At 43.0% G+C, this 16,210-nt stretch overlaps 1 protein-coding gene across 1 annotated transcript in view; it reads right to left on the bottom strand.

The window, feature by feature from the left end:
• Window positions 1-1,861: 1,861 nt before the first annotated feature.
• LIPC (lipase C, hepatic type) overlaps window positions 1,862-16,210 on the bottom strand; it is a 173,769-nt gene continuing 159,420 nt past the window's right edge. The window contains exons 9-11 of the mRNA XM_073801084.1: window positions 9,705-9,822; window positions 7,898-8,116; window positions 1,862-3,220 (exon numbers count right to left, since the gene is read on the bottom strand). Coding sequence (XP_073657185.1) covers window positions 3,109-3,220; window positions 7,898-8,116; window positions 9,705-9,822 — 449 coding nt within the window. The 3' untranslated portion in view covers window positions 1,862-3,108. The remainder of the gene's footprint in view (window positions 3,221-7,897; window positions 8,117-9,704; window positions 9,823-16,210) is intronic.

Raw genomic sequence — 16,210 nt, 5'->3', positions numbered from 1 at the left:
GAGGAATTGACAGGTCAAAGAAAGTTAGGTTTTGGGTGCTCAGTTTAGTGAGGACTCTAAACAGACTCTGGGCTTAGGGTAGTAAATTAAAGAAGTAACAGTGCTTGTTAAGACAGGCTTCTCAGCCCCAGTTCCCTATCTCTGGTGATAAGGGTGTCTTTCTACCTCCAGATCAGGGAGGGCACCTTTCACAGGAGAGATTTATTTCCTGCTTTCAGAGAGACGAAAAGGAGGGTCAGAGTGTCCCTCTTGCACTGGCTGTTTCTTAAGTAACTTTAATTTCAAAAACAATATGCCATTGTGGCATATTTTGGGGCAGGCTGTCCTGCGCCCCGATAGAAGGAATGAGGTGTGCTGGGGGCCCTCATTCATCACATACAGATCATAGGAATTCCAGGAGAAGTCTGTAGTGTGAGATGAGGTAAGCAGGTAGGTGGTGACGCTCAGGACTGACTTCTTCCGTCTTCCTCTTGCTTGTCTGTTTCCCATCCATCTGGCTTCCCTCTCATCCACGCTCTGGTGGGAGAGTGGGCATTGCGCTGGGCAGCTTGGCTTCCTGCTCTGCCGCCCCAGAGACGTGTAACTGCTAGCAAAGCTTTCACAACGTCTGCGGCAACATTATCAAGGTGAACACCGAAGACAGGCGGCTTGGCTCTGCAGGACGGTGCATTGACTTTAGTGTTGAATGGAGTGCTTGTTTCCTTCTCTCTGGCTTCAGGCACCTCAAAGAGCCCAGCTGCAGTGTAATTGACGCCCCATTTCTTTCCCTGGGCTCTTACAAGTAAAAGCACAAACAGGCTTTTGCCTGAAAGGCAGTATGCTAGTGTTATCTTTCCTGAGTGGGCTCATACATACAGATTCTTTGGAGAGAGGTGCATATAATCAGCATAGCAGTCAGCATTTTGCATGGGCAATGAACAGATGTGGCTGCATTATTCAGTTTCCCTATTTGAATTCCCTCCTAAGATGTACTTCGGAAAATGTGATGTCGATGAACACATCTTCCCAAGTGGAAATAATCCATGCCAAGAGGAGTCTCAAATGTTCCCATGAACCATTTGTCATGTTGGTCGCTTATTGATTTCTCTGCCCCCAATGTTATGACCTCCTGTGTCACTTTAAGTTTTCCTACTAAAGATGAAATACTTTCTAATTATATTTTCTGTGAAACTAATTAGTATTGGAATGCATCACACTAGAGTAGAAAAACGTTGGTTTTAAACTCTGCCCTTTTTTTTTGTATTGCAAAATGTGACATTCATACTAAAAGTGAGTGCATAAAATATATATGTACAGTTTAAAGACTGGTTATAAAAATGGACACCTGTGCAACCACCACGCGGAGTGACAAGTACAATGTTGCTGGCACCTGGAACTCTGGTGTGCACTTCCTCTTTCCTAGATTACCGCAGCCTCACTGTGTGCTAGGGATGTTATTGCTTTTACGTAAGTGTTTTACCACCTATTTGTCCATCCTTAACACTATAGTTTAGTTCTCCTCGTAACAAACTACATATATATTTTGTGTCTTTGTGTAAATACACAAACCCACAAGTGCTTCCTTAACTTCTGCCCCCTGGACGCCTCTCTGTCTCACTCTAGACTCAGCCCTTTCTTGTTGTGTGTGCAGCTTTGGGTCACCTTTTTCACTGCTGTGTAACAACCATGAGTAAGGATATACCACTGTTCATTTATGCACCGCATGGGTGGGTATTTGGGCTGTCTCTCGTTGTGATGTTTTCAAGGCTGACAGGAGTATTGTTCGACTTGTGCATAGATTCTATGGGGTATATAGCAAAGAGTATGTTCAAAAAGTGATATTTTAAATTCCCTCTGGATAGTCAATGAGAAAACATGCCCATCCGACACAAACATGACTTTATTGTAAATCTTAGTATTTTAGACATGATGGGAAACAGTGTTCACTTTAATATCTGTAATTTCTAGACACACACACACAATACCTAAAAGGGCGGTCAGGTGCTTTTGTAGTCAAGATTAGTATGCAGGACACAGTACAACCTTGACCCAGCTGTCCTTCTTCCCCCATATCCTTCAGTTTCGCGGGTCTTTCCAAGGGAAATAAAAGTGAATCACGCAAGATCCTCTTAAATTGATTTCATCAGAGGCAGGTATGTCTTCAGGACTTTTGTTTCCAGGGGCCCTGCTCTGGTGAAGAGCATATGAATTATGAGCTGTATAGAGCTGAGGCTATGCCAGTGTCGGGTGAGGTTGTTGAATGTGTATAGTGTGCTCCTCCTCTCTGAATTACTTGACACACAGATCCAAGGGATTTACATCCAAGGGATGTATCTAATATTTCCTTCACATGCTCTGTGATGGAGTTTGCTGGTCAAAACATCATTAATTTGTTTATTGGTCCATTTGAGATTTGCTATCTAAGTCTTTGAGATATTCCAAGTTTTCCATTAGCTTTTGTGGCAAGCATTAGTAAAAGAGGAAAATTGTATTTCAGTAGTAATTTAATCATTAAAACGACCAACTCTTCAGCTTTCATGGTTATCATCAGTAGTTTTAGGAGAATTCTACTATAATTGGTTTGGTTCAGTGAAATAACTGTATGATTCGTATGATGGTAACTTTTAGTTTAAGTAGAATTTTTCTTCTTTTGGTGAGCTGAATGGTCTTAAAAGGTGTGTACTTTGGGACACACAACTGTGATTAATCGGAATTTCACTTTATGGAAATGCTAGTTATATAATAAAGAAGTATCTTTCCAGCATGCTTCAAAAAACTGAACAGAACAAACTAGCAAGGAAATATGGGAAATTTGACTTAATTGTAAAAGGCATTTTAAATTGGAACAACGGATCTAAAATGGCTCTTACATTTGTACTTATTTGCATATATTACCATTCAGTCAGACATAAAATTGGGAAATTTTTGGTTACACTAATATTTGAACATAGTTACATCACATAGTTTTAAAAAGCTGAGTTTATAACAGTGAAATGTGCTCCCCTTTAAATCTTAAATCTATTAAAGCTTTATACAAGTTTCTTTATATAACTTTGGTTTTCAAACAAGGCAACAATTCCAGATAAGGAATAAAATCATTTATTCTTCACACTGGGTCTTCATTAAAGCTCATCTGATCTTTCGCTTCAGTTTTTTAGAGTTTGATTCACATCTCACAAAGGTTTTCTCCTGGGTTGGGTGAAGTTGTAGATCATTCATGTTTTCTGAGCAAAAGGTCATTCTGCATAGAAAACATCAAGCAAACATAGCACTAAGTTTTGGATGGAGCTTATTGAAGTGTTTCATCCTTTGTCAGATACCCAATTTGACATGCTGTTTAGTAACACATGCTATTTAAAAAAAAAATTAGATCCTTATGACTGCAAATATTTTCATAACTTCAGAGAAAAACAAAGCCCAGGTCAGTGAAAGCAATCAGTGTAAGGCTTCCCGGAGCTCTGTGTGGTGTGATTTCAGTTCTGTAAGAACTGAAAGTCCTTGGGGCAGCCCTGCTTTGTTCTCCTTTATACAGCTCATCAAAGGTTTGAGGGTAACAATGGTTTCTTTCACTACATTACCCTGTCTCCAAGGCAAACATTAGCACTTTCTTCAACTGTTCCTCACAGGCAGGCTTCGTGCCCAGCCTTCCTTTTTTGGACACACTCCAGTTTGTCAATGCCCTTCTTAAAGGTCCCTGGGTATGAGGCCACTGTCATCAGCATCTGCCTGGCTCAGCCCTATAAGCCCCACCCTTTCCTCTTATCTGGTCCTCCAGCCACAGAGGATATCACTAAGTGCTTTGGGTCTCTCTTGGAGACCAACGGCTGACAACTTTGACCACTGGTTTGGCCTGAGATGCTATTTTGTGTTACTAACTTCAATTGCATCTATCTGAAAGAAAAAAAAAAAAAAAAGCAGTAGTCACAGAGAATTGTAGTTTATAGCTTCTTTGTTTTTTGAATTGCATCTAAGGTCAAGTCTTTACTAAATCAAACTTTTTAAATTAAAAATTATTGTGAGTAATTATGAATGCATTCTTAAAAAATTCAGACAATAAAGAAATATATAAGGTTGAATATTAAAGACCCTCTTCTCCATCACCTTTCACTAATATCACTCCCCTCCCTGCTTTCATGATTTGCTTTCTGTCTTTCTGGACCTCTTTCTATGTATTTACACATATACGGATGTTCATATACAAACATCACATTTGTTGTATTTTTCTGAAAAAATTTCTTGTCATCAAATAATGTACTTGGAGAACTGTTCACATCAGTACATACAAATCTATTTCATTCTCGGCTGGACCTAGAGATTATCATACTAAGTGAAGTAAGTCGGACAGAGAAAGGCAAATATCATATGGTATCACTTATATGTGATCTAAAAAAAAGTGATACGAATAAACTTATTTACAAAACAGAAAGAGACTCACAGACATAGAAAACAAACTTATGGTTACCAAGGGGAGAAGTGGGGGGAGGGATAAATGGGGAATTTGCAGTTAACAGATACATACTACTATCTATAAAGTAGATAAACAGCAAGGACATACTGTATAGCACAGAGAACTATATTCAATACTTTGTAATAACCTACAATGGAAAAGAATCTGAAAAAGAATATACATATATACTGAATCACTTTGCTGTATACCTGAAACACTATAAAGCAACTATATTTCAAAAAAATCTATTTCAGTCTTTTTCACCTGCTGCATAACCTTCCAGTGTATGGATGTATGACAATGCATTTAGCCATTTTCCTGTTAATGGAGATTGGGATTTTTCCCCAATGGTTTAGTATTTACAAATAGTACTGCAATAGACATTTTTGTACATAGATATCCTTTGTGGATATTTTGAGTATTTCTCCGGGATAGGCACCTAGCATAAAATTCTGGGTCAAGATTATGCATATGTCAAATTTTGATAATATAAATTCTATGAGACCAAGGGCTTTGTCCACTCTGTTCACTGCTGTATACACAGCAGTGTCTAGCATAAGATATGTGCTCACTAAATGTTAGTTGTTGAGTGAAATTCCCCTACAGAAGCTCTGTAATTTGTACTCCCACGAATAATGTATGAAAATGCCCATCTCTCCACACTTGTACCAGCTCTAGATGTTATCTGTCTTTGAATTCCTGCCAAACTAGTGGGTGACCAGTGATAATTTCATTGATTTTTGTTTTGCATTTATATGATTACTGTGGCAATCAAACATCCCATTTTGTTTAGCCAATCACTTTTCACTTCTTGCTACAGGACGAATATTCTCTGCTCTGCTCTTCACCCCACAACAGTCCCTCTCATCCCTGACTTTGTGCTTTGGGGGAAGAAAATCACCTCTCATTGAATTCCTTCCGTGGAGGCGCAGAGCAAGTTATTTAACCTTTTTTTTTTTCTTGTAGTTAGCAAAGAGATTGAGAATGAGGTTTAATATCTGCATCCCAGCTCTGGGATTTCAGATGGTAGAAGGTACTCAAAAATTAGTAGTTATTAGTCTCATGAGATACATATTATAATTCCTATTTGTTACTAGAGAACTGAGTCTCAGAGAGGTGCAGCTATTGTCTGAGCCTCCATAGGTGGAAGCAGTGAAATCAAAATTCGACTTTGGGACTAGCTGATGCAGAAGTCATTGGATTCTGCCTATATATGGTTTGTTCACTGCCTGTCTCTCCGGGAATGCCTCTTGGCCTCTCCAAAGCCTGTTGCAGCACTGACCGAACAGCACCAACCTGAACTGATGTCTTTCTTCTTAGACTTCCTATAGACCATGCAGTACTAGACTCTTACTGTTCAAAGTGCAATCCATGGACCAGCAGCATCAGAAGCACCTGGGAGCTTGTTAGAAATGTAGAATCCCAGGCTCCATCTCTACCTACCAAAGCAGAACCTACATTTTAACATGATTCCCAGATGATTTGTGTGCATATTAAAGTTTGAGAAGCCCTGGGATGGAGCATATCATTAGTAAAATCAATGCATCTTGTTTTCCTAATTAGGTCCTTGAGTTTCTTTCTGCCAAAAGCTACAACTCAGATTTTTTTGGTACCCCGCCCCCACCGATGGTGTTGGGTACTGCAAAGACCCATAGGGCTCACTGAGTTAAAAACTTAAAAAACTATAGGTCCCAGACTCCCTCCCCCTTTTTCATGATGTCCCTCCTGCAGCCGTGAGGAAAGGTGTGATGTACATATATATTAACTTCCAGCTCTGCAACTCTGCTAGATTAGACCAGAGAAGGTCAGATTAATGGGACCAAGACTAATGGGGGGGGAGGAGCTGTTGGAAGCTGTGCTCTGGCAACAAACGGGTAATGAGTCAAACAAACCAAGTCAGATCTGGGTTCAGACAGTTATGAGCAATGTCCCTAAGCTGTGTAACTCCTTGAGCCTCAGATTCCTAATCTGCACAGCAATACTACCCATTTCAGAAGGTCACTGGGACGCTTCCATGAGATGAATGCTCTAGAGCACCTCATTCAAGCCCATGGTGCAGCAGGAGCTCTGTAAGCAGCACTCCTGTCCCTCTCCTCTTTCCTTCCTCAGAGCCATGTGGTAAGCACCAGGGGAGAAGGTAGTGCTGTGTTTTATACTACCTTTCAGGTCAAGTCACCTAGAATTGCCATGGCAAGCAACCACTAAGACTGAGGAATTACTCTCCAGCTGAGAGAATCTGGGGACGGGTGGTGCTCAGTTGAGCTCTTCTAAAGGGCCAAAAAGTCATGCAAGAATAGCTAAGTGTATAAGAGGAGAGAAGCAGTTTAATTTTCTCAAATTGATCATGCGGAGAAATCTGTTGGCAGACTGCAGAGTATGCTCTTAGTAATTGCCAGGATTTTGTATCCCAGGGAGATGAAAACTCAGAGTGTGGTTGTGTAAGGGACTCGGGGCATAAATCAGCCACAGGCCGCTCCTAGCAGTGAGACCTGAGGGGTGAGGGAAGAGAGTAGTTCAGAGGTGAGAGGCATGCTGTTCTCCAACTCTGCTGACAGCAAGCCAAAGAGAGCAATAGGCTGGCCAACAAAGGGCAGTCGGAGAGGAGAGACAAGTTTCCTAAATACAGTGGGGAGGAGATAGGAAAAGGTCTGGGGAAGGACAGGATTCTCCTTTCATGGGGAACTGCAGAACCAAAGAAAAGCACGTTTGCCATAGTAAAACACATTGGGCATTCTTTTGCTCTGCTGAGAGGCCTGAAGGAGCCGCTGGACACCCTTTCTTTCCTTCACTCCCTGCCCCCAACCCAGCCCCTCCTGTCCCTAGAGACTTTGGGCTGAGGGAGACGTTCAGTCACACAGAGCTGCACCTCCTGACGGTAATCCAGTGGTCCACATCAGAATTTCTTAGGGCTCCAAATGTGTGGTCCTTCACAGACCACAGCCAATCAGAAGCTCTTCAGGTGGCTATTCAGGTGGAATTCTGCATAGTCAATAAGTTCCCTAGTGATCCCTTGGCGTTCTTAGATGTGAAAGGTGCCACCACAGTGTGAGATTTTGAGATTGTGATTTGTTAAAAGCGTTTCTCTGGGTAAACAACAAAGAAGAAATGTCACGTCTAGGTCCTTGCTATTCAAAGTGTGGTCCTTGGACCCGCAGCGTTGACATCACCTGGTGAAATTTGAAAAGCACCGGGCTAGTGAGTTGTCCTCAAACTCTGGAGGCAGGTGGCTGTTAACTGTGGGCAGAGGGAAGAGTCTAGACTAGAAATCAGAAGACCTAGGTGCAGATCCTGGTCCTTCCACCTATGGCTTTGTGAACTCAGGATGGTCATTTCATCTTTCTGAGCATCTACATGGCATCGTTAGGAGATAATAATGCCCACTTCATAAGATAAATGCAAATAGTACACTGTAAAATGCTGACATAGGTAGATGCTTAACAGATGTTAGGAGGAGGTTGAAACAGCACTCACCTTTGCTGTGTTTCTCCCGCTTTGACTCTGATGCGCTTCAGAACAAGGCCCGAGTGAAGGGACTCTCTTCCCCAGGGGATGATGGTTTGGACCGTGTTCCAGACGTTGGACCACACCAGACTGTTTTCCCACTTGAACTTGATCATGATCAGCTCACCAATATCCAAATCCAATGTGATAAGAAAGGAATAGGTTTTATTACTAGTAATTCCTTTGTTCCTTGAAGATGCAAAGGAAACCAGACACAGTCAGTTGATTTTTAACAGCAAAGTGATGCTTAGGCACATTCAGGATATGTTAGGTTTGCCTGAATGATTTGGGATGGTCTTTTCTGCTGCATTTCCCAAACTGGTATTGGACAGACTATTAATAGAGACAGGAATAGGTGTGCCAGGATAGAAAGGGTTTTCCTAGACCAATAACATTGGGAAAACCATCTTATTTTCTGTGTTAGCATATTAAAAACGCCCTAAGAGTTCTACGGTAATGAGTCTAGTTAGCTTTGTTTAGCTCAGGCTTCCTAGTTTCCAGATTAACAAGTCGGGAAAACTGCCCTGATGAGGGCAGGGGCTTTGGCAGTGGTCTCTGGGCCATACTGCTCTCTGTAGGTTTGATCAACATATTAGAGCCACACGACAGTCTTCTCTCCAGATCGATGCTTTTGTCCTCCCCACATAAATAGAAACTTCTGTTAAAACAACAAGTATAGCGGTAATAGAAAACCACATATAAAAAGGATGCACCAGTTTGGAGCAAGATTTAAATGCAGATCCTTAGGTATCATTATCAGCTTTCCTCACTAATCTCCAAGACATTAAAATGTCCCAACATTGACAGAACTGCCAGATGCCCTTTCCACTACTTAGAACAATCTCCCGGGGAGAGATTTGGGACAGCGCAGAGTTAACACTGGATTTAGGGTGAGACAGGTGGCTGGAGGATTCCCTTGCTTGGCTCATCGTAGCTCCTCCTGTAGTATGTTGTAAAGCATCGCTTAGGAATCCACCCACCCCACTAGGCTGGGAGCATCCTAAGTTTAGTGTCATCTCTACCTCTAGTGCTGAGCACCAACACATCCTTGCTGAGCGACTGAATCAGTGTGATGATCAGAGGTTCAAAGCTGCGGGCAATTCTCAGAAAGCTGAGGACTGTCCCTGGAGTGGGTGAAAGCTAGTGTCACTTCCCAAGGAGAGCCCAGGCTGAGGGTCAAGATGCTGAGAAAAAGCAGCCAGCAGGCCTTTTCTGGCCAGTGAAGGTGCGGAGCCTCTGCAGGAGACGTTGAGGCCACTGCCCATGTTGTGAGCAGGTGTGCAGCCGGGCAAAGGACAGATGGGGAGGGCTGGCAGTGCAGGCTGACTGAATGGAAAATTTGTGCCACGTTGAATGATACCAGTGTTATTTCTGGGTTATGTTTTTCAGAACTCACTGGAAAGGTGCTCAGGGCCTTCCTGGGGACACCTGCTCCAGCCATCACCACTCCTCTCTGCTGGGATCTACTTCCTGTACTGCAGACATGGACGGCCACCTCTGGCCTCCCTCTCCATTCCAGTCCCTGTCGCACTGGGCCCATCACAAACACAGGTAGCAGCAGCATAAAGTAATCGTTGGGACTGTGTGAGGCTGCGGAGGGATGACGAGGTGCTGAGTGTGAGTGGATGTCCCATCTGACAGGGTGTTTGGGGCAGTCATAATGCGCTGAGAAAAGTAAGTTGTGTCTGGCCTGACCCTTGAAAAGCAGGGTCCATCCAGACCCTGGGAGAAAATTAAGCCTCTCATCACCACGGACGGGGCTGTACCTCATACTCACAGAGTGATGGGGATTTTCTGCATTTCCTCTTTTGTTCCGAGGAGTGACATGGCGAAAGTTGGTTCTGCTGGTTTCTCAATTTCGTTGCTGAACTGAATCTTCAACTGGTAATGATAAACTAGAGGGGAATAGGGTGGAGAGCGAGAGAGAAAGATCATTTAAGCAGAAAATTTTAAAATAAAAAATGTTGTATTTTTAAAATTTAAAAAGCAGAGGGAAAAGTATGGATGAACAGATAGATACCCCCCTTTTTTTTTTCTGGGTGGTAGAATTATGAATGCTTTTTATTTTCCTCTTTTTCCTTCTCTGAATTTCCTAAATGTCTAAGAGGACTTCTGTTTGTATTGGGTTGGCCAAAAAGTTCGTTCTGGTAGTGAATACGTTGTTCAATAAAGTTCTTGGTGAAAATGAAAAAAGTGTCTTTTATTTTTACTTAAAACTGAATGAACTTTTTGGCCAACCCAATAATATAATAAATATTATCCAACAAAAGAAGGCAGAATAGGAGTACAATATATTTGGCATTCTCGTCGATTTCCAGATGAATTCTGTTGGACTATTCCATGTATTTGGCAAGGGTCCCCTTTCACAAATCAAAGGATATATTGCCTTTTAGGCAGCTGACAAAAGCAAGAGAACACACTGTCATTTTTACTTTTGCCTCTGTTTGATGGTGTCAGTTTTGGGGTGAGACAGAGCTCCAGCTAAGAAATATGCCCTAATGACCACACCTTTGTGTTCTGGGGCAGTTCCTGGGAACTAGCTCTGTGGGGTTCAACAAGCACATTTTCCAATGGAAATAAGACAACTAGTTCTAGTTCCTGGGCCTAAAATTCTTCTATCTTATCAAGTGTCCAGAATGTCCTTCTACTGGGTTGTTTGGAAGAGGGAAATTTCTTCTTCTTTACCCAAATACAGTCTATATTTAATTAATAAAAGCAAACTGCTTTCTATAGGACAGGTGTTGTTAAACAATTTACATTGCATCGTCTCATTTACTTATCATAACTACCCTATGAGGAGGGTATTCTTATTATCAGCCCCATTTTAGAAAGAAGAAAACCGGGGCCAGAGAGGTGGAGTGACCTGCTCAGGGTCACACAGCAGCCTGTGCTCTTGGCCTGGACCCATCGCCTTGATTAGCTTGCATTGTTACACCAACCAGCTGTGGAGCTGTTTTCAAAATTACCCCACCTCATTCCCACATGACTGATGGCTGCTTAGACTTCTTTTCCCTGCTGTCTCCATTTTCTCTAAGTACTTGTAGCACTTGAGCTCCAAGACTGCAAACAGGTTTAATATGGCATGTCAACTGGATTGGTAGGACTGCCTGGGGCCCCATGTCGAGATGGGCTCTGAGACCATGTCTAGGCTTTTGGGAGGATTGGTGTCTGCCTTGGGGGAAGGATAGGGGATATACGATATACTTGTTGTGTATTTGCTTTTCCTGTTCTAGATAATGATTAACCCACTAATCCTGATACAGTGCGTGCACATAGTAGGTGCTTAATAAACATTTGTGGGGTGAAGAACTGACATTTTGCTTGGGAGTATCAGAATGTGCATGAACATTTAGCAAGATGGAAATCGCCTCTGAGAATTCAAGATCTGAGTTTCAAGCTTTGTTGTAGAATTCCTCCTGGAAAGGATAGATTATGGAACTAGCCACTTGATTATCCATCCCATGCACCCAACCTGTGGAAATTCACCATCCTCATGAATCAGTCTACTTACTCCCAAATCACGCATTTCCGCTGGAGGTTGGTAGCTACACACAAACCTGGTAGCAGCTGTGGCTAACGGTGTGTTGCCAACACCTCAGCTGCAGGTCCTGGTGTGCCTGTAATTGCTGGGTTTCTGGGTTATTTACACAACCCTACCCTTTGGCATAAACCAATCTTCCCATTTGGGTTTTGCAGTGGATTGCCTGCAGTGGATTGCCTCCAGTGCCCTGAATAATAGGTGCTCGAATTCTCCAGGCTTTGGGTGAGAAATAAGAGAAGGGCTATGGGCCCAAGTCCCAGGAAGGGTCCCTAAACCCTTGGGTGGCAGCGGTGGAGGCAGGGACTCTGGCCTATCATCCCAGAAGCCTCTGGAGAGGTCTTATACTATTTGGGGTCTGTCTAGGGAACTCTGTAACAGGTGAACAGTGTTACAAGTTGAACTGAGGCAAAAAGGAAAGATACAGGCTGTAGGCACTGGGGATGGGGTGGGGGCAGGATGTGGACAGGATGACGTGAGAGAACTGGCCTTGGGTTAACCCCCAAACAAGCAGGCAGGGCATCTCCCAGAGTATGCAAGGAACACTCATAGCAACCAGTTTAATATGTAGTAACTGGAAATCTACTGATACCCAGCCCAGTGCCGAAAGCCGTTGGGGATAGATGAGTAAAAGAATGTAATTAGCAGTATGCATGGTAATAACATAGGCTAACATTTATTTTGTTTACCTGTGCCAGGCACTTTGTATTTATTATCTCATTTAATCCTCACAACAGCTGGTACTATTATTTCATTTTAGAGAAGAGGAAACTGAAGCACAGAAAGGTTAAGCAACTTTTCCAGTATCACACAGCTAGTAAGTAGCATAACTGGGACATAAGTCCAGGCCACCTGGCTCCAGAACTTGAAGTTTTAAATGTTTATAGCCAGGACCAATAGCTTTATATACCCTAAGGAAAAAGTCGAAGTGCGGAAAGAGATTAAAGTTCAAAAATGTCATAACAGAATTATTTAATTAAAAATAAATAAAAAACACCCTAAATATTCACCAATAGAGGAATGACTATGGACTAATAATGACAATTATGATAATTACCATTTAGCTCTCTATTATGTCCCAGATACGGAACTACTGTTTCTCAAAATTATCTTATTTCTTTTACTACAACTTTGTAAGATGCCTATTTTAACCTCCCTTTGCGTCATTTTACAAATGAAGAAGCTGCGGCTCAGGAAATTTAAGTAACTTGTCCATTGTCATGCAGCTAAGAACTGGTGAAGCTGCAATTAGATGTTAGTCTGCTGACTCTGAGTTCATGTTCCCAACCATGTGATTTACTCTTATGAAGTGATTAAAAGATATTTTTGGAATGGTTTCAATGCTTATGAAAAAGTGGAAAAAAACCCCAAACAACCATCAGGATACAAATTGTACATCTAACATGAGAATAATTCTAATAAAACAGCATGCAGAGTAGGAGGGAGATTCACAAAAGTATTAAGTGACTGTCTCTGGAGAGGGGAGAGAGGTAATTTTTATTCTCTTCTTTATGCTTTTCTGCAAGTTCCACATTTTCTACAATAAGCATGTATTCTAATTAGACTCTTATTGGAAAAAGAAAAGTTTTTAAGTATTAAGAAAGAAAACAGCACTAGAAGCTGTGGTCCTGGCCTTAGAGGAGCTTGCAGCTGGGAAGCAGAGCTGTGACCCTTGTCACCTTCTGCCTAGTCTCACGGGCATCCATGTCCATGGATCTTCTCTCCCTGAGGGCTGCCTTGGGGTCATATTAACGCTTGTATCTCCACAAGTCACGGCACACATCAGGCATCTAAGGAGTGCTTCTGAGGCTTTTTGTGTGAAAACAAGGCAGGACACAGTTGCCTTAAAGAGCCTAATTGTGAATAGGAATAATAAAAAAATTGCTTTCATTTGTTGAGATACTACTACGCATCAGGCTACATACTAAGTGCTTTACAGACATTACTTTTGTCCTCGTAACAAGACAAAATAAAGATAACGTGTGGTGAGACTCCATTTTCTACACCTACCCCTACTATCCCCATCCAGCTCTGAACCCCAGGAAGTGACCCCACGGCCTCATCTCCTGGCTGCCTTGCAGGATGGTTTCTGGTTGCGACTGACCCACTGGGGAGGCACCCGCAGGAGATCAGGGCACAGAAGAGAGAGGTCAAGGTATTTTTTTCTCTGCTCCCTCCTGCTTTGAAGACTGACTGCAGAGGAACTGTGCTCCATGATGAGCTGCTATGAGCAGCCTCTGCTCCACAGCTCCCGTTGTCTTGGGCTGTTCCTTCTCCTTACTTCTCCCAGAGGCTGGTGGTTAGATCTGGGGTGCATCAACAGCCCATGTTGCTTTCCTTAATATCACCCACTCTCTCTAAGGAGTCCTGCCTGTTCTCTTTAGTTGATCCAGGTGAGTGGAGTCCTGTTTTCTGCTGAGACCTAGACAGATAGGGTGTCAGTGATCCTGGTAAATTACACATAAGGAAGCAGAGATTTGGAGAGGGGTGCAAGGTGACCCAGATAGTTAGAAGTGGAGAAGACTTTTTTTTTTTAACATCTTCATTGGAGTATAACTGCTTTACAATGGTGTGTTAGTTTCTGCTGTATAACAAAGTGAATCAGCTCTACATATACATATATCCCCATATCTCCTCCCTCTTGCGTCTCCCTCCCTCCCACCCTCCCTATCCCACCCCTCTAGGTGGTCACAAAGCACCGAGCTGATCTCCCTGTGCTATGCGGCTGCTTCCCACTAGCTATCTCTTTTACATTTAGTGTGTATATATATCAGTGCTACTCTCTCACTTCGGTGGAGCAGACTTTGAACACACGTGTCTGGTCTGATTCCAAAAGACCCTTCCCACTGTGTCCTGGGGTTCCAGTTCTAGCAAGCTGAAACTGCCTTTGAAAGCAAAGAGCAAACAGCCCCTGAAGAAAAGCCGCAGTCTAAACCTGCCTCCGATAAAGCCACCAAGACAGAGTGCCTGCCAGCTCTGACCCACTGACACCCATCCTGGGCTATCACTGCTGCAGATTCCTGCCTGCTGCCTGTCTGCTGAATGTCCAGCCTCCCAGCTGGGATAAATGTTTCACGTCCCTGCACTGGAGATGGGTTTTTGTCTTCCTTTGCTCTTAAACTACGAGTAGGAAGAGACAGATTTCCACATCTGAGATGCCATGGTTCTACAATTCTGGGGGAAGGGGTTGGCTTTGATGATTGTGAAGGTCCCTTTCGCGCTCACATCCTATGGATGAGAATTACCTGTGTCCTGCAGTGTCTCCCTGGGGTGGGACCTGTGCAGGAGGTCAGAACCTCCAAAGGTCTGTAAGCCGTGAGGGGCCTGAGTGAGGCGGGCTGTGGAGGGCACAGCTGTGCAGGAATGCGGGCACCTGTGTCTGCAGAAGTGTGATGGTCAAACCCATCACACATTGATAGCACAAGGAATCCCTTTTAACCTGCACTAGGAAAGCCACTTTTGGGGAGAAATCTTGAAATTAATTTTTTAAAATACATAAGAGACTTTCATGTTCAGATCTAATTATTTGTTCTTATTTTGGATTTTGTAAGTGTTTTTCCTTAAAGAAAGAAAAAAGACAATTTGCTTCTTATTCCTCCCCCCACCCCCCAGGACAATGATGCTGTTACAAAGATGAAGGAAAAAAGAGTGAATAATTTTTCTCACTTTACCTTATGGCATGTTTAATAAGGATTTTAAAAAATGATTTAGGGAAATGCTTTTGATCCTGTGACTGCAAGGAGGCCAGCACAACGTGTTCCTCAGTTCAGGCAGGAGAAATTATTTCAGGTCTTAAAGATGAAAAGCATGAAATAGTCTATTAACCCTGAATGAGATCAGGCAAAATCAAACCTGGAGCAGAGACGTGAGGCCTCTGGAGATTCTCCTCACCAGAGAGTCTGCCTGGGGTTCAGATACCCCAAAAACCCTGGATCCTAATCTTGTGTGGACCCCACTGGTGCCACTTAAAAAAAAAAAAGTTTCTTTTTACAAGGTAGCCACTGTGAACACCAGGTTTTGGAATTTATAAAAAGGGAATATTCTTTTCCTTTTTTTTTTGTCTCATGGAAAAAATGATGCTGAATCATTAGGTACCGGCCCTGGGAGACATTATGACTCTTTACAAACATCAGAGAGGCCTTTTTTGTTGTGAATGTATAGATTTTTTCTCATGGAGATGGTAAGAATGAGATCTCGTGTTTTCTTGCAGCACCAAGGTCTTCTTCCTAGATCTCAGATGCCTCTGAGGGAGGCTGAACATCATGGAACTGAGAGGCCCAATGATGGTCTTATGCAGGGGGTTAATGTACGAGCAGCCAGCACTAGCAGGGGCTGGTTGAATGAACTCAGAACAGGCTCAAGGGAAGTCGAGAAGGGGTTTTATAAGCCTGTGTGTGTGTGCGTGTATGTACTTAGGTTGGGGACTAAATTTGGGCTCCACAGTACTGCCCCATTTACGTGACGCTGATGTCACAAGATTGGATGCTTGCCCCTTCTGTGGGGAGTTTCCTCCTCTGCTGGGGGTGGAGATGGGGGAGCGTGTGTGTATGTGTGGGAAGCCAGGGAGTATTGTGTTTTGTGTGTGTGTATGGGATGGAAATAAGCACCCCTGACTGAGAGATAGGAGCCTCCTGGTACCATCAAGAGGTCTTGAGCACTCATCAGCTTTCTGAAGCTCAGTTTCCTCCTCTGTAAAACAGGTATTAAAAGCCTTCTCACAGGGTTGTTGTGAGGATGTGATGAGA

Source organism: Tursiops truncatus, chromosome 2 (genome assembly GCF_011762595.2).
Source record: "Tursiops truncatus isolate mTurTru1 chromosome 2, mTurTru1.mat.Y, whole genome shotgun sequence".
NCBI lineage: Eukaryota > Metazoa > Chordata > Mammalia > Artiodactyla > Delphinidae > Tursiops > Tursiops truncatus.
Note: the sequence above shows the minus strand (reverse complement) of the source record. Positions and strands in the feature narration are given on the sequence as shown.